Source organism: Thamnophis elegans, chromosome 15 (assembly GCF_009769535.1).
Source record: "Thamnophis elegans isolate rThaEle1 chromosome 15, rThaEle1.pri, whole genome shotgun sequence".
Classification (NCBI taxonomy): Eukaryota; Metazoa; Chordata; class Lepidosauria; order Squamata; family Colubridae; genus Thamnophis; species Thamnophis elegans.
Genome location: NC_045555.1, coordinates 7,940,497 through 7,959,400, shown reverse-complemented (window position 1 = coordinate 7,959,400; position 18,904 = coordinate 7,940,497). Strand labels below are relative to the sequence as shown.

Genomic DNA, 18,904 nt, shown 5'->3' with positions numbered 1-18,904 from the left:
AGGGGAGCAGGGCTAAGAGCCTGAAAGGGCCACCGTGTGCTTGGGTGGCTTCTACCTAAATGCCTTCTTTTGCTCCCATCTCCCAGGGTCTGCCTGAAGGGGAACATTCGCACCCCAACCAGCCAGCTCACAGCAAAACCCCTCAGATCTCCCAAGAGCCAAAAGGAGCCCAGGCGACAGGGCCAGACCCTTCCCTCCACTCAGTGGTCAACAGACACGTCCAGCAGATGGATCCCCACTTGCACCCGAGCCAGACCACCTCCTACCCTTCTCCCGTCGCCGCATCAGTGAAGCAGGAGCTCCCATCTTCCCATCAGGCTCAAGTTCCAAAGCCGGCCCTCTTTATTCCAACTACTGCTGGTCCTGGGGCAGCTCCAGGACTGACCTTAGCCCGGTCCGAATCGCAGTCAGCCTTGAAGCAGGACTCTGCTGGTCATCCGGTTGCCCAAAGACCAGTGGACATGGTCCAGCTGCTGACGGTGAGCCTGCCATCTATTTCTGGAAGGGGAGAGGGATGGGACTCCATTCCCAAGGCTTTTGTGGGGAGAATTGGGGTGGATAGGTGGGTGTCAGAGTTTGTTGCATACATTCAAATCCAGAAAGCACACATAGTAACTGATTCAGCTAGATTCATTAACTTCTTTATATACATAAGAATAGATGAATAAATGTACAATACCAACAGGTGGTTCTTCCAAGTAAACCCAAGGCAGGAAAGTTGCAGGCAAACACAAGAAGTTAGTTTCTTTTTTTTTTATTAGCAGATTTTTAAAATTATTTTTTCCCTTCTACAACACCTTACAGTCATTACATCAACATTGTTATGTCATCATACCTGTACATGTATATAATATTTCGCTTCTATATTTACACACTTTATACACAAGTTCTATATATATTTATATATATATTGTTTTTTTGGCTTAATTAATTTTACTTGTTTTGCAGCCATTTGTACCAATTGTTCCAAATTTCATAATATTCCAACTCTTTATCTTTTAATTTCAGTGTTAATTTGTCCATCTCTGCACAATCCAAAAGTTTTTTTAATCACTAATTCATCCGAGGGGATATTATTTTGTTTCCAGCATTGGGCGAATGCTGTTCTAGCTGTAGTTAGCAGAAGATGTGTTAATATATAGTTAATTTTCTTTGTATATTTCCCTTTGATTATTCCCAGTAGAAAGATTTCGGGTTTGTATTTTATCTGTTGTCCTGTAATTTCTTGCATCCATTTCCAAATTTTTGTCCAATATTTTTGTGTTTCCGGGCAGGTCCACCATATGTGATAATAAGTCCCTTGTACTTTTTTACACTTCCAGCAGGTCGGCTTCATGTTTGGGTACATTTTAGTTAATCTTGTTAGTGATAAGCAGTTAGTTTCATTTTAGCAGACAAGACTGTTTGTTTACTTCTCAGAGCAGCAGAGGGCTTGCTTCTTAAGTTTCTGTTTCAATTCTCTGCACAGACTTAGATCTGTTTAAGCTTCCATTAGTTGCTATGCCTTTTCATTGGCTGACCTTGTTCCCATGTCTCTCCCAGTCATGAATATTTTAACAGTGGGCTATGAGAGTGGCCCTTCTTTTTCAGCTCAACCACCTGGAATTAACCTACCTGTGCTCTTCCTTGGGTTGGCAGAAATACCCCATCGTGTGGCAGGGGCTGCTGGCTTTGAAGAACGATACTGCAGCTGTCCAGCTGCACTTTGTTTCCGGGAACAACGTCTTGGCGCACCGCTCCTTGCCAGCCCCGGAGGGTGGCCCTCCCTTGAGGATTGCCCAGCGGATGAGGTTGGAAGCGCCACAGCTGGATGGGGTGGCCCGCCGGATGATGGTAAGAATCAGGCCCTGGGGCTGAGCCTGCCTTTGTTTTCTTGTTTCTCCTGTTTGGCAAGGTGCCTCTGCCAGTCTTTAGGAACCTTTCTAGCCTTGTAAGGGACGTGGTGGCTCAGTGTCTAAGACGCTGAGCTTGTCGATCAGAAAGGTCGGCAGTTTGGCGGTTCAAATCACTAGCGCCGCGGAACAGAGTGAGCTTCCGTGACTTGTCCCAGCTTCTGCCAATCTAGCAGTCCAAAAGCACGTAAAAAATGCAAGTAGAAAAATAGGGACCACATTTGGTGGGAAGGTCATGCCAGCCACATGACCACGGAGACGTCTTCGGACAGCTCTGGCTCTTCAGCTTTGAAAGGAAAATAAGCACTGCCCCCTAGCGTCAGGAACGGCTAGCACATATGTGTGAGGGGAACCTTTACCTAGGCCTTTGGTTAATGCTGTGTTGGGGGTGGGGAAGGATATGCATCCCGACCGTACTTTTAGAAATGGTAACGGTGCAAAAACTGTCCCAGTAAGAAGCTCGCCGCTTTACCATGACCATGTCCGCCTGAGTGATGTCAGGAGAGTTCAGAGCCTCCACCTGGAGACGGGGGACTCTTGAATGAGAGCTGGAAACCCTGGAGGTGGTTCAGCTTTCAGTCTCTTAGCCTTGGCCTCGATTTTCCCTCCGTTTGCAAGGTCAGTGAGGATGAGGATGGCAGGATTGGTGGCTCAAAAGGGGAAAGTGATAGGAAAACGAAATGCCTCTATCCTGCCCATCCTAAGGCTGCTTGTTTTCCACTGGGTCAGAATGGTTCTAGGGTTATGGTCGTTTCACGCGGGGTTTCTGGGGGTGTCTGAGGGACGTGATCCTCACAGGCCCAGGGGGGGCTGCATGGTGTCTTTTAGGTGGAGAGTGACTACTGCCTGCTGCTGGCTCTGCCTTGTGGCCGAGACCAAGAAGACGTGGTGAACCAGACCGACTCGCTCAAGGCAGCCTTTATTAGCTACCTTCAGGCCAAGCAAGCTGCCGGCATCATCAATGTTCCCAACCCCGGCTCAAACCAGGTAGGGGGAGGAGGAAGGGGGGAGGAGGGGACGACTTCCTTTCCTTTGGCTCCTGCATCAAAGGGAAGGATGTGGCCCTGGCTAGTTTGGGCATCCTGGCAAAGGGATGGGCAAAGCTGAAGACGGTTCCTTGAAATATGGCCGAGCGGAGGCAGACATGGTTCATCCAGGATGGCAGGTCCTTTGGGAGCTCCAGTTCTCGGGCTCTTCTCTGAGCCAGCCACTGTTTCGAAGAAGGTGCCTTGTCAAAGATTGGGATTCCCAGAGCTCAGCTGGGCAGGAATGGCGGCCACTCCCAGGTCCCCTTTCAGAGTGGTTCCCAAAGTAGTCATGCTGTAGGATTCCTTGGCCAGGACAGTGCCCATGCCGGCCATCAGCATTGCAGCTGCCTGGAGCTCCTGCCTTGGCTTAAGCCCCGGGACAGCCCTGCCTGTCTCCCTGGTTCCCCTGCTGCACTCTTCGGCAAGGGCGCTCACAGTCTTTGGGAGACAGAGCCCCGGCTCTGCCCAGGAGAGAACCGGCACAGAGCCGGCTGTGACCTTGATCCACGCAGCCCAGCTGGGAAGCCTGTCCAGGCACTAGTTCAAAGGAGGGCATCCACGGGGCCAAGGCAGTGGGAGGGGAGGTGGCTCAGGCACCTCCCGAGGGTGGCACTGCCCAACCTGGTTGCGAGGGAGCAGGGCCGGACAGGGACAGACAGAGTGACAGCTGTCTGCTTGGGCGAGGGGAGGAGGGAGCCAGGAGGTGCAACTGCAGAAGGAAGGGCAAGGAGTTCCTGGGGAGGGGCGGGAGTCAAAGCCAGCTGAGGGATTTTGCCCCAATCACTACTAGAGTTTTAATCCCATCTTCAAAATAAAAGCCATATGGCGAACTTGGGGCCAATCATTAAGGTACTGGGAGTTCTAGTCCTGCTAGGGCGGAGCCACAGTGCCTCTGGCACTTGCTTCCTCTTTGGTTGCTCATTCCGGATGCTCGTCCAGGCTTCGGGATTCAGTTTCATCTCTGCTTCTCTCTCTCTCTTCCAGCCTGCGTACGTCCTCCAGATCTTCCCACCTTGTGACTTCTCCGAGAGCCATCTCTCCCGCCTGGCCCCGGACCTCCTGGCCAGTATCTCCAACATCTCTCCCCACCTGATGATTGTTATCGCAGCTGTTTGAGCGAGAACTCAGCGGGAACCGGACAGACAGTTGCCCTCTCTTGGCCCTGCGGCAGAAGGAGAGAGAAAGTGAACAAAGGAAGGGACCGGATCCTCCCATCCCGCCAGGCCTCCGTCAAACCCTCATTGCAGGGCCAGGCGGGCGGCAGGCGGGATGGTGGTTCCCACGGCCTTGAATGTGTTTACACACAGGCTTTGGTGACGATGGACCTTGGAGGGGCACCCCAGAGGCAGACGGAGCCCAGGCGGTGGTCTCCTCCTGGGCCTGCTTTTTTTTTTAGGGGGGGGGGGGACAAGCTAACTCTAGAAAACGAGGAAGAGGATGAACCGGAACTGCCTTTGCACTAAATTTGCGACTTTGGACTTTTGCACAGTTGAAAGAATTGTTGTGGTATGCTAGGTGGATGTCTCAATACACACACACAGCAGCTGGCGGCGTGGACTCTGAATGGCAGGACTTTCCGCTCCAGTCTGTGGGTCAAGGAGCATTTCACGCTCTCCAGGAAAAGCCTCTCCCCACCCCCGACTTTCTGCTGCCCCCTTCCCCCTGCAGTTTTTCCTCCTCCATCCTGGATGTACAGTTTACACTGAAACAAAGCAGAGCATAAAAAGGAGAGCTATTTTTCCTTCTTGGTGGTATTATGCAGGACTCCGTGGGTGTGTGTATATATAAATATATATATATATAAATAATATTTCATATATATATATATATATATATATATATATATATATATATATATATATATATATATATATATATATTGAAATATAAAAAAACTCTAAAAGAAATCTGATCCCCACAACATACTTTTTTTTTAATCTGTGCCAAAAAGAGATGTGTTTTCAAAGAAAATCTTATTTTCATACTCCGACTTTGTATTTGTCACTCATTTGTAAGTGCGCTTCATTTAGACCTGGGCCTACCCCACCCCACCCCATCTCCGCTCCGCCCATGGAAGGTTTCACCCACTGTACAGACTTTTTATCTTGGTCCTTCTACTCCTAAGACTTAATTTATGGAACTGTTTTTCTCAGCGCAGTTTTGTTTTGTGTGTCCATTGGAATACAGACTTTATTAAAAAAGACAAAACACCCTGGTGTTTAAACCGTTCTCTGCAGGAAATTGGGGTGCCCAGGCTGCATTTCGGTTAGCCGTCCGTTCCGCCCCTCTTTCTCCCTTGGAAGAAGCAGCCGCGACTTCTCCTTCGGAGGCCGCTGGAAGCCGTTGGCTGGCTGTCGGGATCTGGTTGACGGAACAGAGGCCTCCTGTGTTGAGCCCGGGAGACCCAACGGAAGAAGAAAAGCTTGGGAACCCTTGGCTGAAAAACACAACTCAGCCAAGCCAGCTTTCATTTCAAACATAGAAAATAACAGCCTTTTATTTCCTCAGTATTAACACGGATGTAGTCTCTCTCCAATACAGAAATATTTTTTTTAACATCAGTTTTCATGTAGCTTTAAATAATGGGTTGGTGAGCAATGCCGGAATGTTCAGCACGATGGGAGGCTACGGCCGGTTGGAGCGGAGTCTCTGGGCATGAGGGGCGCTTTTCCCCCCACTCCAAACTGTTCCTTTGGGGTGTCAAATCTTGTGGCGGAGCAGCCTCCGCCATTACTCTCCAGCGGGCGGGGCCTCTGACAAGGCTGGCGATGCTTCGCTGCTGTCCCGTGCCCGGAAGAGTAACTCTCCCGACGGGATGACCTGCTCGCCGTGCCAAGCGGTGGAGGTGTTGTACTGTTGGTAAAAGTCCGTGTCTGCCTGGAACATAACCAGGGCTTGGGCTGTGTGAATGCGCACGTGCTGAGCCAGGCTGTTGGCATCCAGGAACTTCTCTCCGCAGGAGTCGCAGGCGTAGAGGATTTGGGTGTTGGGGTCTAGAATGACAGGCACGCAGCAAGGTTTAGTTTTGCAGCCCCCTGTCCATCCATCCCCGTCCCCCAGTTCTTTTTCCTCCATCAAGAAGGTCCACCCACAAAGCCAGCATCTGAGACTAAAAAGCCTTCTCTGTTTCAGAAGCAGCTCTCTGGACTTTTGCCTGGTAGGGTGCTGCCCCCCTGTGGCAGCTTTATTTGCTTGGGAGAGGCTGCATGGTCCCCAAAAGGAAGGGCAGCCGGCCGACCCACCTGCCTCTTGGACCTGTTTCACGGCCTTGGTGATCTCGGCCTTGAGCGCTTCTGTCTCGTCTGCGGTGACAGGTGCTGAGACGGGAACAACTAAGGAGAGGATTGTCTCAGTCAGCACCGCCCCCAGGTAAGAAGGCACGGCTGGCCCCCTATGGCCGCTCAGCCCAAGGCCTGGGAAGCGGTGGGGTGAAGCAGGATACTATCACACCACCCCCTGCCTCCTCCTTATACAGTCCGAACAGGTGTGTGTTCTGATCTAGGCTTCCTGAGAAAGCATAAACAGCATTAGTCCCAAACCTCTCTTTTATTTATATGGCTGTAAATTATGGTCATTTAACAGTCTGCAAGGCTTCACAGTCTGTGAAGGTTCCGGCAGATGTCTGCTCAAGTTGCCACAATCTTTTAGGGAATGTTATCTCCCTTGGAATGCTGCCAGAGACCTAATTGTCAAATGCTGTTCACTCCTCTTTTATGTCTTATGGGAGGGGCCAATCATCTCCAAGCCTTACTCCCAAGTTGACCCTGTGTTCTTAATTGTTCTTGCCTTCTGGTAGCTCTGCGCTTGTGCACAGTGGGACCAGGCTCCTGCTGTTCTTCTGCCTCATTGATGTCGGACTCCGTAGGCAGCAAATAACTACCAGATATATATGGGCCCCTCTCTGCCTCCAACGCAGAGCTCTTGTCCAAGCCTTCCCCAGACTCCAGGACTGGGCCATGTTCCTCCCCAACCTCCTCTGCTGCCAGCTCCGCTGGTGGGCCACAACAGTGTGAATATTTCATTGGATGTGGCACAAAGACTGAGGCCAGCCAGATGAGTGCAAAAAAAGGGGGGGGGTGCCTTTACTCACCGGTGAGCTGGGTGACCGCTGTGGCGGCTAGGGCTTCCGTGGCCAGCGTCACCATCTCCTCTGAGGCCACGGTGACGATGTTGAGCTCATCACCTTCGCTGGCTTCCAGGAGCTTCATCCCTGCTTTGCCTTGGTGGACCGTCTTGACATGGGAGCGGAGGTTATCCACCCGGTTGAAGCCGCGGCCGCACTTGTCGCACAGGAACGGCTTTTCCCCTGCGTGGGGGGATGGAGAGGGGCTGCGTCATGAGGGAGGGGGCCAGACTGGGCGCGCCTGCCGCTGCTCAGTGACGGCTGCCGCCTCCTCTTCCCACTCCGCCCCCTCACCTGTGTGGATGATGAAGTGCTTGGACAGATCGCCCACGTTGACGAAAGCTTTGCTGCAGACGCTGCACTTGTGAGGGCGGATATTGTCGTGGTGACGGATGTGATTGGCCAGCTGACTGGACTGGACAAATCTGCAAGGGAAGGCCCCCAGATCTTCAATCAAAGATCCACCGGAAGTAAGAGCCGACAGGGCAGATCTAAGAGAGACCCAGGGTGTGGGGGGGGAAGCAGCAAAGCTTGCAAGAGCCCACTCACCTTTTGCCGCAGCGTTCACAAACGTAGGGTTTTTCCCCGGTGTGCTGGCGCACGTGAGCTATTAGAGAGCTGGCTTGGGTGAAGGCTTTCCCACAAATTATGCACTGGCAGGGTTTCTCGCCTACAAAGCGGGGGGGAGGAAGAGAGGAGAGTGTGGAACCCCCGTTCTTGGGCCACGGGCACACTCTTAACTCCCGTGAGTCGTGGGCCAGTGTAGCAGAACGGGTGCTCGTGGGACAGTAACGAATGCTCGCCATGTGGAAACATAATGCTTTGTCATACACATGGATATTTGCCAGTTTTGGAGGTCAAAAGTGATAGATTTCTGCCTTTTCAGAAAAGTTCAAAACCATAAGATAATTTGGGACACAGATGGAGGGGCTTTTGCTGAAAGGACTTTGGTTGAGTTTTTCAGGATTACAGCATCACAAAGCAACAAAGATCAGAATCTGTCTCACACGCACACACACATACTCAGTCGAACTCCAAAACCAAATCTATTTCCTATCCTGCTGAAAGTCCCAGAGATGAGCCAGGTCCACAGAACAAAGTTCTTTGTTGCTGTTTTCGGCAATGTTGTACCACAAAAATGTAAAGCATTTGTTTAAAAACTGGTCTATGGATACACGCCCTTTGTGAAGAAAATCCTTGACTTACAGTATATCACAGAAGTATTTCCCATTTTGTTGCCAGCAGTTTAGACATGAATGAGCTGTGTGTGCTGCGTTATTTTGAGGGGACAGCACATTTACGCTGTTATACCAGCTGCAAACTCACTACTTTACATTGTAGCCAAGTGTCATTTCTTCAGTGTTGTCACAGGAAAAGGTATACTTAAAATATTTACAAAATGTGAGGGGGTGTACTCAGTTCTGTGATATACTGTAAGTACTAGTCTTGGCTGCAGACAGGCAATCCATGGACCAGGGCTCTCCTGCCTTTTTTTGCCCCGCCTCCCTCCAGAGACAAGCGGGTCCCATTAGGGAGCTCTTCCTGCCGAGACCGAAGTCCTGAAGGAATAGCTCAAGGTGCCGTTTCCAGGCTGGGGCCCTGAAGCCCCAGCCTCTGTGGCAGGGACGGCTCATCTGCAGCCTCAGCTGTCGCTGCAATTAGAGCCTGCCCAGACTACCAGGGCCCCAGACTCACCTGTGTGGATGCGAACGTGCCGCTGGAGGGCCCCTGGGTCAGCAAATTGGCGCTGGCAGTGCACGCAGATGTACGGTTTCTCTCCACTGTGGATGCGGAGATGCCGCTTCAAGTTACCTTCAGGGAAGAAAAGACAAAGCCACTCGAGGTTGCCTGTGGTGGAGAAGACGTCAACGTCCCACTCGTGCTCGGGCCTCGTGGGCCGCCAGCCCTCGGCCGAGACTCCCCACCCCCCTGTACCTGAGGTCGTGAACTGCTTCCCACACTCACGGCACTTCAGCGGACCGTCTGCAATGTGGATCTTCAAGTGCGCTTTGAGGTTCCCCACCTGCCGGCAGGTGTGAGAAGCTGGTGGTGAGAGGTAGGCAGCTGTAACCCGCCCGCCCCCTCCCTCCCAGCACTGCACCAGGCCAGGGAAGGTGGCGGCCCTTGGCCCTCTCCTCACCTGGTTGAACATCTTCTCGCAGTGAGGGCACTGGTGCTCTTTGTCAGTGTCGTGCGTCTCGAGGTGCCGCATTTTGGAGGTTGGGTCGGAGAAGGAGCGCCCGCAGTAGTCACACTGGTAGGGCTTCTCCCCACTGTGCACCAACTGGTGGCGCTTCAGGTTGCCCGAGGTGGTGAAGAGCTTCCCGCAGTCTTCGCAGCGGTACCTGGCCTCCCCCGTGTGGCGCTTCTTGTGCAGGTTCAGCAGGCTGAGAAGGCGGTAGCTCTTGCCACATTCCTCGCAGCTGTAGGGCTTGAGCGGGCTGCGGGGTGGAAGAAGCGCTACTATCAGCCATCCACCCCCAGCGAGCCTGCGAGAACAGCCTCTGAGCCTCGACACCTCCTCCCGAGACCATGCCAGGTTTTCTGGGCCCAGAGTTGGAGTCTCCTGGGCAGAGAAGGGCAGTTGGGCTGCCCCCGGAAGACCCGCCCTCCTCCTCCGCCCTCCCACCTGTGAGTCTTCTCATGCGCTTTGCAGGCTGCGGGGTCAGAAAAGGCCTTGCTGCATTCCCGGCAGGAGAAGGGCTTCTCTCCCGTGTGGATACGGATATGGCGCTTGAAGTTGCCCGTGTGGGTGAATTCCTTTCCGCAGTCCTTTGGAGGAAGCAAAGGCACCGCTGGCCACTCTCGCCTCTAGCACCTGGTTGCCCAGCCTGCCTGCGAGTGCTCACCCAGTACCCATGGCATGAGGCTTCCCTGCTGAAGCCCTTCGTTGTTGGCCCAGCTGCCCCTCCTCTGCCAGCCCAGCCAAACTCAAGATCCCCAGGTCTCTTTCCTTGGCAGAGCGCTTGTGGCCTCTAGTGCAGGAAGAGCAGAAATGCCAGCTGGACTTTTACCCCAACTTGGAGCCAGGGAGAATGAGAATTCTGCGGGCTCGCTGAGCCTTGGCCGGGGCAGCAGAGAAAACCGGCCAGGTGCCACCACCCGCATTGGAGGCAAAGGGCCTCCAGCCTGCTGGGTCCACTCCCCCCTTTTCGCTGGGCCTGCTTTTGCTGTGGCAACAAGGGTACCGCTGCCGTCTGCTCTTGCTGACTTTCGCCCTGTAGCTTCCACCCGAGGGACTTTGTTCCCATCCACCCCTAGGTTTTTTTTTGCAACAGCAAGGTTCCTACATGCCCGATGTTTTGGGATCTACCTTTTCAACAAGGCTTCCTCTCTCCTGGGGCAGTTCACAGGCCCTGCAGCTCACCTCACACTTGTGGGTCACAGAGCCGTATGCTTTGGACTCTGTCCTGTCACTGTACGTCCCCGAGCGCAGCAGCCTGGCCTCTCCCACATTTTCCTGCCCTGAATCGCTGCCGCCGGAGTCGAAGTCCTCAGGGATGCTGCCATTGGTCAGGAGGGTCTGCTCGGGCTCCTCTGCAGTCTGGCTGTTGCCCTCCACCTCAGAGGGTGGGTCGTCTTCCTCCTCTTCGTGGCCTTCCAGCTCCACCTCCATCTCGGCAGGGACTTTCAGTGTCGGAGGGTCTGGAGAAGCAAGGAGGCAAATAGGGGCTCGAAGAGAAAAAAGGCAGGTTTCTGTGGCTGCCCTAATGCCTGCCACTCGGGAGCTGACGAGGGTCTCAATAACCAAGCCCCAGGAAGGAAAAAAGCATGCGTAGCCAGTATGGGATGGATTCGCCACGACTCCCTCAGAACGTAAGTCAACAGAGGGGTCGTCATGCCAAGGTCGTCCGTGGCTCTGCTTTCAGATGCTTGGCACAAGAGTTGCCCTGTGCTTAAGACATCCCCTTCCATCGTCACTGCGTCTCCTGATCCTAACACATTCTGCACCACCTCCCTTGGGCAACAACTCGGTAACCTTATACTGTGTTTCCCCGAAAATACAACCTGTCCTGAAACTAAAGCCTTGCCACATATTTCGGGTGGGCAAAAATATTAGCCCCCCCTGAAAATAAGCCCCCTAAACAACCCCCCCTTCGGGCCAAGCAGAGCACCGCTCGCTGACCTAGCAGTATCTCGAAGGCACCAAGCCACGTGAACGAGGTGGGGGGGCAAAGGTGCCAGCGTTGCTTGGTGCTTTCGGGGTACCGCTAGGTCAGTCAGCGGTGCTGTGCCCAGCTGAAGAGGGGGTTGCCGGGCAGCTGCTCTCTTGCGAGCTGATTCTCGAAAAGCCAGGCACAACCTCAGGGTCGAATGGCTGTGAGGTGACTACGCTCGTGAGCAGCCACCCGGCAACCCCCCTTTCCAGCCAGGCAGTGCCGTTGACCAACCTAGCGGTACTCGGAAAGCACCAAGCAACGCAAGCGCCTGTCCGCCGCCCTCCGCAGCTCGGCACCTTCAGAATGCCCCTAGGTGAGTGAATGGGGCTCTGCGTGGCTGGAGAGGGGGGGTTGCGCGAGCGGCTTTTCCGCTCCCCGCTCGCACGACTCGCAGGCTCACGATGCCCTTGGCTAACTACAGTACCTGCAGAGCCAGGGCATCTCCGCTGCTGGTGCTGCCCGGTGCTTGTTTTTTTTGGGGGGGGTGGGTGGGGGTTGCGGCTTTCAAAGCACAGAGGATGGATGCCGCTCTGGGAGTATGCTCTATGTGCTGAGCCGCGGGAGGCAGAGGGCGGCGAACAGGCACTCGCGTTGCTTGGTGCCTTCCGGGTACCGCTAGGTCGGTCAATGGCGCTGTGCCCGGCTGGAAAGGGTGGTTGCCAGGCGGCTGCTCGCAAGCGTGGTCACCTCATGGCTGCTGTGTTGCTGATGCGACAGCGCAACACAGCCATTTGACCCTGAGGCTGTGCCTGGCTCTTCGGGAGCCGGTCGCAAGGGAGTAGCTGCCCGGCAACCCAAAAACAATAAGCCCTCCTCTTTAATAAGCCCAGGGCCATATTTCGTGGGTCAAAAAAATATAAGACCTTGTCGTATTTTCAGGGAAACACGGTACATCCCTGCCTCGGTGCTCACCAGCTTCCCTGGCCTGAGAAGGAAGAGTGGAGATGATGGGGCTGCTTTCTTCGTGGGGGGAGAGGCCAAACTGCAGTTCCTCCGGCGGTCCCTCGGCCTCCCCGTGGCCCGTTGCGCCTGCATCTGGAAAGAAGGACAAAGTTGGCAGCACCTTCAAGACACCAGCAGACCAGAGGAGCAGGAAGGGGCACTTCCAGGAGGAGCCCGAAGCGGAGGTCACACTTGGGGCAGAGCGGGAAACAGCTATGCTAAATGTTCTGCAGTTTGGCATGATTCATAATGGTCTGGCTTTCCTCTTGGAGAGGTTTAGCTCGGAGGAAAATGGGAAATAAAGGTGTTTAAAGTTATGGCTGAAGCAGAGAGGCATCCCTTTCCTTAGGGCAGGGGTCGGCAATCTTAAACACTCAAAGAGCCACATAACTGGAAGCCCCCTCATTCAATTCTGGAGCTGAGCGGAAGTTTCCCCACCATAGAGTCTCCTAGTGTAGCATCCTTTTTCCTCTCCTGACCGGAAGTCCGGTTCCCCGACCATAGAGTTTTCCCCTACTGTAGCGTCCTTTTTCCTCTGCCTGTCCTAATGAAAGCCCTACCAATTGTGGAGCTGACTGGAAAACTCACCCCTTGCACAGAGCCTCTTCCTGGCGCACCCTGCTTTCGCCCCCTAACCGAAAGCACCTCTCAAAATTGTGGTGCTGACTGGCAACGGAGCCACAACAGAGCGACAGAGCCACATGCGTCTCCGGAGCCGCAGATGGCCGGCCCCTGCTTTAGGGCAATAGAACTACTCACTCAAGCTGGGCCAGAGGGGAACTCGCACCGACGTCATTTTCAACTTGCCAGGGGTAAGGAAGGAGATTTGGGAGAAACCAGGAAGAAGATAAAAGAGAAAAATGTTGCTTTTCTCCTGAGCCCTACCTGGCCTTTGACCAGCCTCGGTCCCTTCCACCACTATCGCCTCATCCTTCGGGTCCTCGGCAGGATGGGCCACTTCGGCCGGCTTGGGGCTGCCAGAGGATACTGGCTCCTCCTGCTCCTTGGGGGCTTCCAACTCTGCTTTGTGCCTGCTGTTAGTTGTTTTCTCCTGCCCTGGGATGTGGGGGAGAGAGAGAGAAAGAGGGAGGAAGCAAAAGCCACTGACCATTCGGGCCTCTCCAGCCAGAAACACAGCAAGCAGGACAACCAGTGGCAACTTCCCCCACCTTGACCAGACCAAAGGCCTGGCCTAGCCTGCCATTAAAGTCAGCCCAACCTTCCCATTTCCACTACACCTACAGAAACTGGGCATCAGCAGTTGGGCCAAGATTGTCAGTCCTGGATGGCCCTACCTGTTCATCCTAAAACTAATATTTCTGGCTCAAGAGAGCCAGAAACAATAGCTACCTGTTCTGACCGAGGCTTCCCAAGAGCATGAAGCAAACTCCTTGTCCCAACAAAAAACCTTTTTATTAATTTGTTGTGAGTTCTGCTCATTCACACCCAGCAAAGTCTTTCAAGGGAGGATTTACAGTCACAGACCTTATCTGGCTTGGAGAGCTGCCAGGCTGATATCTGCAAAACTTGGCAAGGAGTGTTGGAGAATCACAAACCAATTAAGTGGGCTAATTGTCTCCTGCAAACTCCACTCCCCTTTTGCTCCTCTTTTATGTCCTCTGGGAGGGGCCATTCATCGTCCACCTGTAACTTTACTCCTGAGTCACCCTTGTTCCTTAGCTGTTCCCTTCCTCTGGCAGCTCTGTGCATGCACACACTGGGAACAGGCTCCAGCTGTTCTTCTGCCTCACTGATGTCTGACTCTGAAGGCAGCTGATAACTGGCATACGGCTCTGGCCCCCTCTCTGCCTCCGACAAAGAGCCCTCATCAGAGCCTTCCCCAGACTGGCCCATGTTCCTCCCCGACCTCCTCACTGTCCGAATCTGCTGCCAGCTCTGCTGGCGGGCCACAACACTACCGTACTCATCTAATGATAGACCCCAGATTTCCAGTACATTTAAGGATCCCCCACGAAAAGAAAACCAGAGTGGCCAAGCACATATCGGGTGCATCGTATTCCTTCCATGCTTCCAACAGAACAAAGCCAATGGTGCTTTGTGACCAGGAGAGCAAAATCAATCCTGCATTGCCTGTCCCCCTCCCCCCAAAGACCCAGCCTCAAGCTAGGAAGTTGGGGCTGCACGCTGGCTGGTGCTTCCCCATGTCTCCCAAAGGCCATATACAAAATATATAAGGCTTCCATCAGCTTTCCACTCTGACAGGCAGTTTGGCATTAGTAACAAAATGCCCCCTTCGTAGGACAGCCTACACACAAATACCCCGGAAAAATTGCCTCTTCAAACCTGCCAAAGGGCAGCTCGGCTGCAGAACCACTTCCTGGGCCTGGCTGGAGAAGATGAGTTCCCCTCCGACAGGCCCAGAGTTTTGGGGTGCATGTGTGTGTGTCCTGCAAACAAGAAAGGGAACCGAACCCAAGGACAGGAAAGTGCCCTACCAGCCACTACGGGGATCTCCAGGCCAGCTGGTGCCGAGAGGGCCCTTAGCGTGTTGCAGGCTTGGACGACTTCCTGCATCTGAAGGAAGCTGCCCACGGCCAAAACGTCCTCCACGTTCTCCGGGCTGAGGGTCAGCTTGGCCGTATACATGAATTCCAGCACATGCTCCAGACCTGTAGGAGACACCCACAGCCAGGAGGTGAGCTTTGGCAGCAGCCCCAAATACCACCCATCCCCTCGCCAGCCTCAGGAAGCTCCCACAACAGACCTCACTTCTAAGGCTGCTGTAAGCTGAATGGCACCAGAGCCTGGAGGCTCTCTCGCTTTTGCAGCCAGCTAGTTAATTTACTTTATTGCAATTGCATGTGGTACAACGAAATTAAATGGCGTCTTCAGTGTACATTAATTACTATATACCCTGGGATAGAAGCTGTTTTTCAACCTATTGTTTTTATTGTCCTGTACCAGCTGCCAGATGGTAATAGTTCAAAGAAAAAAAAACGGGTGACCAGGATGAGATGAATCTTTAAGAATGTTTTGAACTTTCTTAAGTCAGCGGGAGCTATCAAGCTCTTCCAAAGAGGGGAGAGGGGCAATCCATGATCCTCTGGGCGATGACGTTGACCCTCCGGAGCGCTGTCCTGTCTGCCCCTGGGCAATTCGCAAACCAGACACAGGGGTAGTAAGTTAAAATACTCTCTATTGTGCAGCGGTAGAAGGTGCCCAGCAGTTTTCCTTTCAGTTGTTTCCTGTGACGTCTCGGGAAGTATAATCTCTGCTGGGCCTTTTTGATCAGGGCTGCAATGGGAACGCCCCAGGCCAGGTCCTCTTTTTATGACACCAGTGGTGGATTATGGCTGGTACGCCCCGGTGCCTGCTGGGAGCACCAGGTACCGTTCCGGTACAGTGCTTCGGAGGCCCACCCACCCTCCTTACCTGTATTTGACACAACTGGGCCATTTGCGCACATGCAGGCAGCATACGGTGCCTGCGCAACGCTCTGCCAAGCAGCTGGAGCGTCGCAGGGTGGTGGTGTGCATGTGTGTGCGGCACCTGCGCACGTGATGGACGCCCGGCCCCGTCGCAGTGTGCCGGTTGCGAAGGGATCCGGAACCCATCACTGGATGATACCCATAGCTACTATACGAGAAAAGGGGAGAACTCAAAGCTGGCATCAGGTTACTCACCAAGACCAACTCCTCCAGCTGCTCCCTAACTCTGATCTCCCCCCACCAGCATTGGGATGCTCCCAAATCTCATTGGGGGGGGGGGGGAATACTTTTCTTGCGCCCAGTGAAAGGTGCAGGAAATGAAAGAAAATAGGGAGGCTTCAAAAAAGCTGCCAAGTTAGGGAGCCCCCCACCCACCTGCCGCGTTGCTGATGTCCAGGTGCACCACATCCTTCTGGTCCACGAAGAGCATCCTGAAGTACTCGCTGCAGGCCGCCAGCACGGCCTTATGGGCCTTGAAGTCGATGCCGTCCACCACGAAGGTGCAGTCACACAGCAGGCCCAGCTGCCGCTGCTGGTTCAGTTGCTCCAGGACTTGCTGACTGTGCTGCGGGAAGTCCATGGCTGCGGGAAGAGAGAGGCAATCAGATGCTGCGGCGACGCCCTCCCCCCCCCCTCTGGAGGGGCATCCGGGGACAGTCTCTTAGCCTGGCCTACCCCGGAAGGCTGTTGTGTCGCGGGGAAGGAAGGGAGGGCTGCATCGCCTCACCCTCCCGCATCCCCGGCGAGGTTTCTGGCCCCGTCCGCAGTGCCTGCCTGCCTGCCTTCCCGGCGATCGTCGGCAACGGGCGCCCCAACCCTCCCCGCACCCCGAGGAGCTGTCCGCGCCGCGGCTTCTTCGCCCCGATCTCGCCTTTTGCGGGGACGGGACGGCGGCCCCCGCTCTCAGCCAGACGCCCCGGCGCTGGGTGGTCGGACCGGAGGAGCCCCCCCCCGGGATTTGCGCCCCCCCTCCGCCCTCTCGGCCCCGCACCTGCCATCCCCACGAGCGTCACATCATCCCAGTGGCGGCGGCGATCATGGTGACACGGAATAGACAAAGGGCGCCGCCATTTTGCGGCCGGGCGGAAGCGGCGCCAAGAGCGGAGGGTGCCCTCTTTTTTACGGCAACGACGTGCGCAGGCGCCGAGGGCTGAGACCCGTTCTTCCTCCTTTCTCCTCCTCCACGCGTCCAGATCAGGTGCGCAGGCGCGTTAAGCCTCTGAAGCAGCAGCCGCGCAGGTCCCGTCGCCATGACGACCAAAGCGCCGAGGAGGCTACGGCTAGGCCCGAAGCCTGTGGAGGGGGTGGGGGGGGGGAGGAACCATCCGCTTTCTCGGCTCCCCCGGAGACGTCATCCGTGCGGGGGGCTGAGGTAACCTCGGAAGCCTCGCCCTCCATCCCATCCACCGCTGAAAGGGAAACCTCCCCGGCAGCTGCCGGAGGGCGCGGCGGTTTCTGGAGCTGCTCCCGTGTTTTGCCAACAGAGCCGTGTGGATCCTGTCAACAGCCCCCGCCGGCCTGAGGAGAGGGAGGGGTGCAGCGGGTACATTGTCCCCGGGCTCAAAGGGGGCCCATGAAGGGGAGAATATTTTTTTTAACAAAACCATTTTTAAAAAAAAATAAAAACAGTATTGGATGTATACGCTTCATACTCTATACTTTGTGTGTATAGCAAAACCGCCTTGCAGGCTTGTAACCTTCATGAATCTGAAACTCAGCGAACAGTTATTTGTGTCATTTGTCAAATTTTAAATTTTCATTACTTATCCATTTAAGTTGGCAAGTTTAGTTTCATTTCCTTTATGAATATATATGTACATACCTACAGGTTTATTATATTAAATTACATTGCATTATATTTATATTATATCATTATTATATTATATTTATTATATTTATTATATTTATTATATTTATTATATTTATTATATTTATTATATTTATTATATTATGTTATATTATATTATATTATATTTATTATACATTAGCATAGTTGGAAGGGACCTTGGAGGTCTTCTAGTCCAACCCCCTGCCTAGGCAGGAAACCCTATACCATTTCAGACAAATGGTTATCCAATCTCTTCTTAAAAACATCCAGTGTTGAGGCATTCACAACTTCTGCAGGCAAGTTGTTCCACTGATTGTTCTAACTGTCAGGAAATTTCTCCTCAGTTCCAAGTTGCTTCTCTCCTTGATTAGTTTCCACCCATTGCTTCTTGTTCTACCCTCAGGTGCCTTGGAGAAAAGCTTGACTCCCTCTTCTTTGGGGCAGCCCCTGAGATATTGGAAGACTGCTATCATGTCTCCCCTAGTCCTTCTCTTCATTAAACTAGACATACCCAGTTCCTGCAACCGTTCTTCCTATGCTTTAGCCTCCAGTCCCCTAATTCTCTTGGTTGCTCTTCTCTGCACTCTTTCTAGAGTCTCCACATCTTTTCTACATCGTGGCGACCAAAACTGAATGCCGTATTCCAAGTGTGGCCTCACCAAGGCATTATAAACTGGTATTAATACTTCACGTGATCTTGATTCTATCCCTCTGTTTATGTAGCCTAGAACTGGGTTGGCTTTTTTGGCAGTTGCTGCTATACTATATTATATTATTTCATTTCAGTTTCATTGAATGGGGTTATGAAATGTCATCTCAAAACTGTATATTGTTTCATTATTATTTATATACTAATGTGTTTTTATTATATGTTACAGAAGTACCTGTCCTCCTTTTAATATATTTGCAAGTATGTTTGAATGTAATTAAGAAATGTACCATTATTGATTTATGTGTTCAATGTGTAGGTGAGGAGGTCCATATTAGTCTTGTTCCAGCACTTAATAATCTTCTCAGCGGCCCTGGTGTGGTGTAGGGGCCTCCCACACCAGAGATGGGTCCCCTCCCCATCTCCCGCCCAGGCCACCTCTTATTCAAGGGGCTGTGTTTCTCATCCCTTGGGATGGTGCCACTTCCCACCTCCCGGCCTCCCCACAGCAGAGCAACAGCCCTGTGAGGTGGGCTGAGAGTGCATTCTCCCCCTTTCTCCCCACAAGCAGCAATCTGAGGGTGAGGCAAGCGTGGAGCCTGTGGGGCTTGTTTCCCCTCAAGTGTTGGATTTGGGGGTCCGGCGGGGGAGGAAGAGGATGGTTGTTCTCTATTCAGGCCTTTATACCACCTCCTCAGCCCCCCGCTCACCCCGCCCGGGCGAGGAGCCCGCTTGGAAGGCCTTTGTCAGGCAGCTCTATTTCCAGACCATGACTCACTTCTTCCCAAGCCTCCCTCTTTGCCAGGTCCTTTGGCCTTCAGAAACAGTGTGTG

At 53.3% G+C, this 18,904-nt stretch overlaps 2 protein-coding genes across 7 annotated transcripts in view; one reads left to right on the top strand and one right to left on the bottom strand.

Moving 5' to 3' along the window:
* Positions 1 to 5,131, top strand: part of SPEN (spen family transcriptional repressor) — a 58,310-nt gene extending 53,179 nt beyond the window's left edge. For 4 of the 5 annotated variants that reach the window (XM_032231853.1, XM_032231851.1, XM_032231856.1 and 1 more), the window contains 4 exons: positions 87 to 479; positions 1,639 to 1,833; positions 2,721 to 2,879; positions 3,905 to 5,131. In XM_032231853.1, coding sequence (XP_032087744.1) covers positions 87 to 479; positions 1,639 to 1,833; positions 2,721 to 2,879; positions 3,905 to 4,036 — 879 coding nt within the window. In that variant the 3' untranslated portion in view covers positions 4,037 to 5,131. Of the gene's footprint in view, positions 1 to 86; positions 480 to 1,638; positions 1,834 to 2,696; positions 2,880 to 3,904 lie in introns of those variants that run through there. The other variant, XM_032231852.1, reaches the window with a different exon arrangement.
* ZBTB17 (zinc finger and BTB domain containing 17) lies at positions 4,317 to 17,452 on the bottom strand. 2 transcript variants are annotated; one of them, XM_032231857.1, is made up of 15 exons: positions 16,586 to 17,452; positions 15,970 to 16,176; positions 14,602 to 14,775; positions 13,031 to 13,201; positions 12,116 to 12,238; positions 10,411 to 10,688; positions 9,673 to 9,815; positions 9,184 to 9,484; positions 8,979 to 9,066; positions 8,739 to 8,855; positions 7,593 to 7,713; positions 7,338 to 7,468; positions 7,011 to 7,226; positions 6,163 to 6,252; positions 4,317 to 5,913 (listed from the first exon to the last, which is right to left on the bottom strand). In XM_032231857.1, exons 1-15 carry the CDS (start codon positions 16,590 to 16,592, stop codon positions 5,651 to 5,653), a joined length of 2,430 nt encoding a protein of 809 aa, XP_032087748.1. In that variant the 5' UTR covers positions 16,593 to 17,452; the 3' UTR covers positions 4,317 to 5,650. The 2 variants fall into 2 exon arrangements, with proteins under 2 accessions (XP_032087748.1, XP_032087749.1); XM_032231858.1 differs by lacking the exon at positions 6,163 to 6,252.
* Positions 17,453 to 18,904: the final 1,452 nt, after the last annotated feature.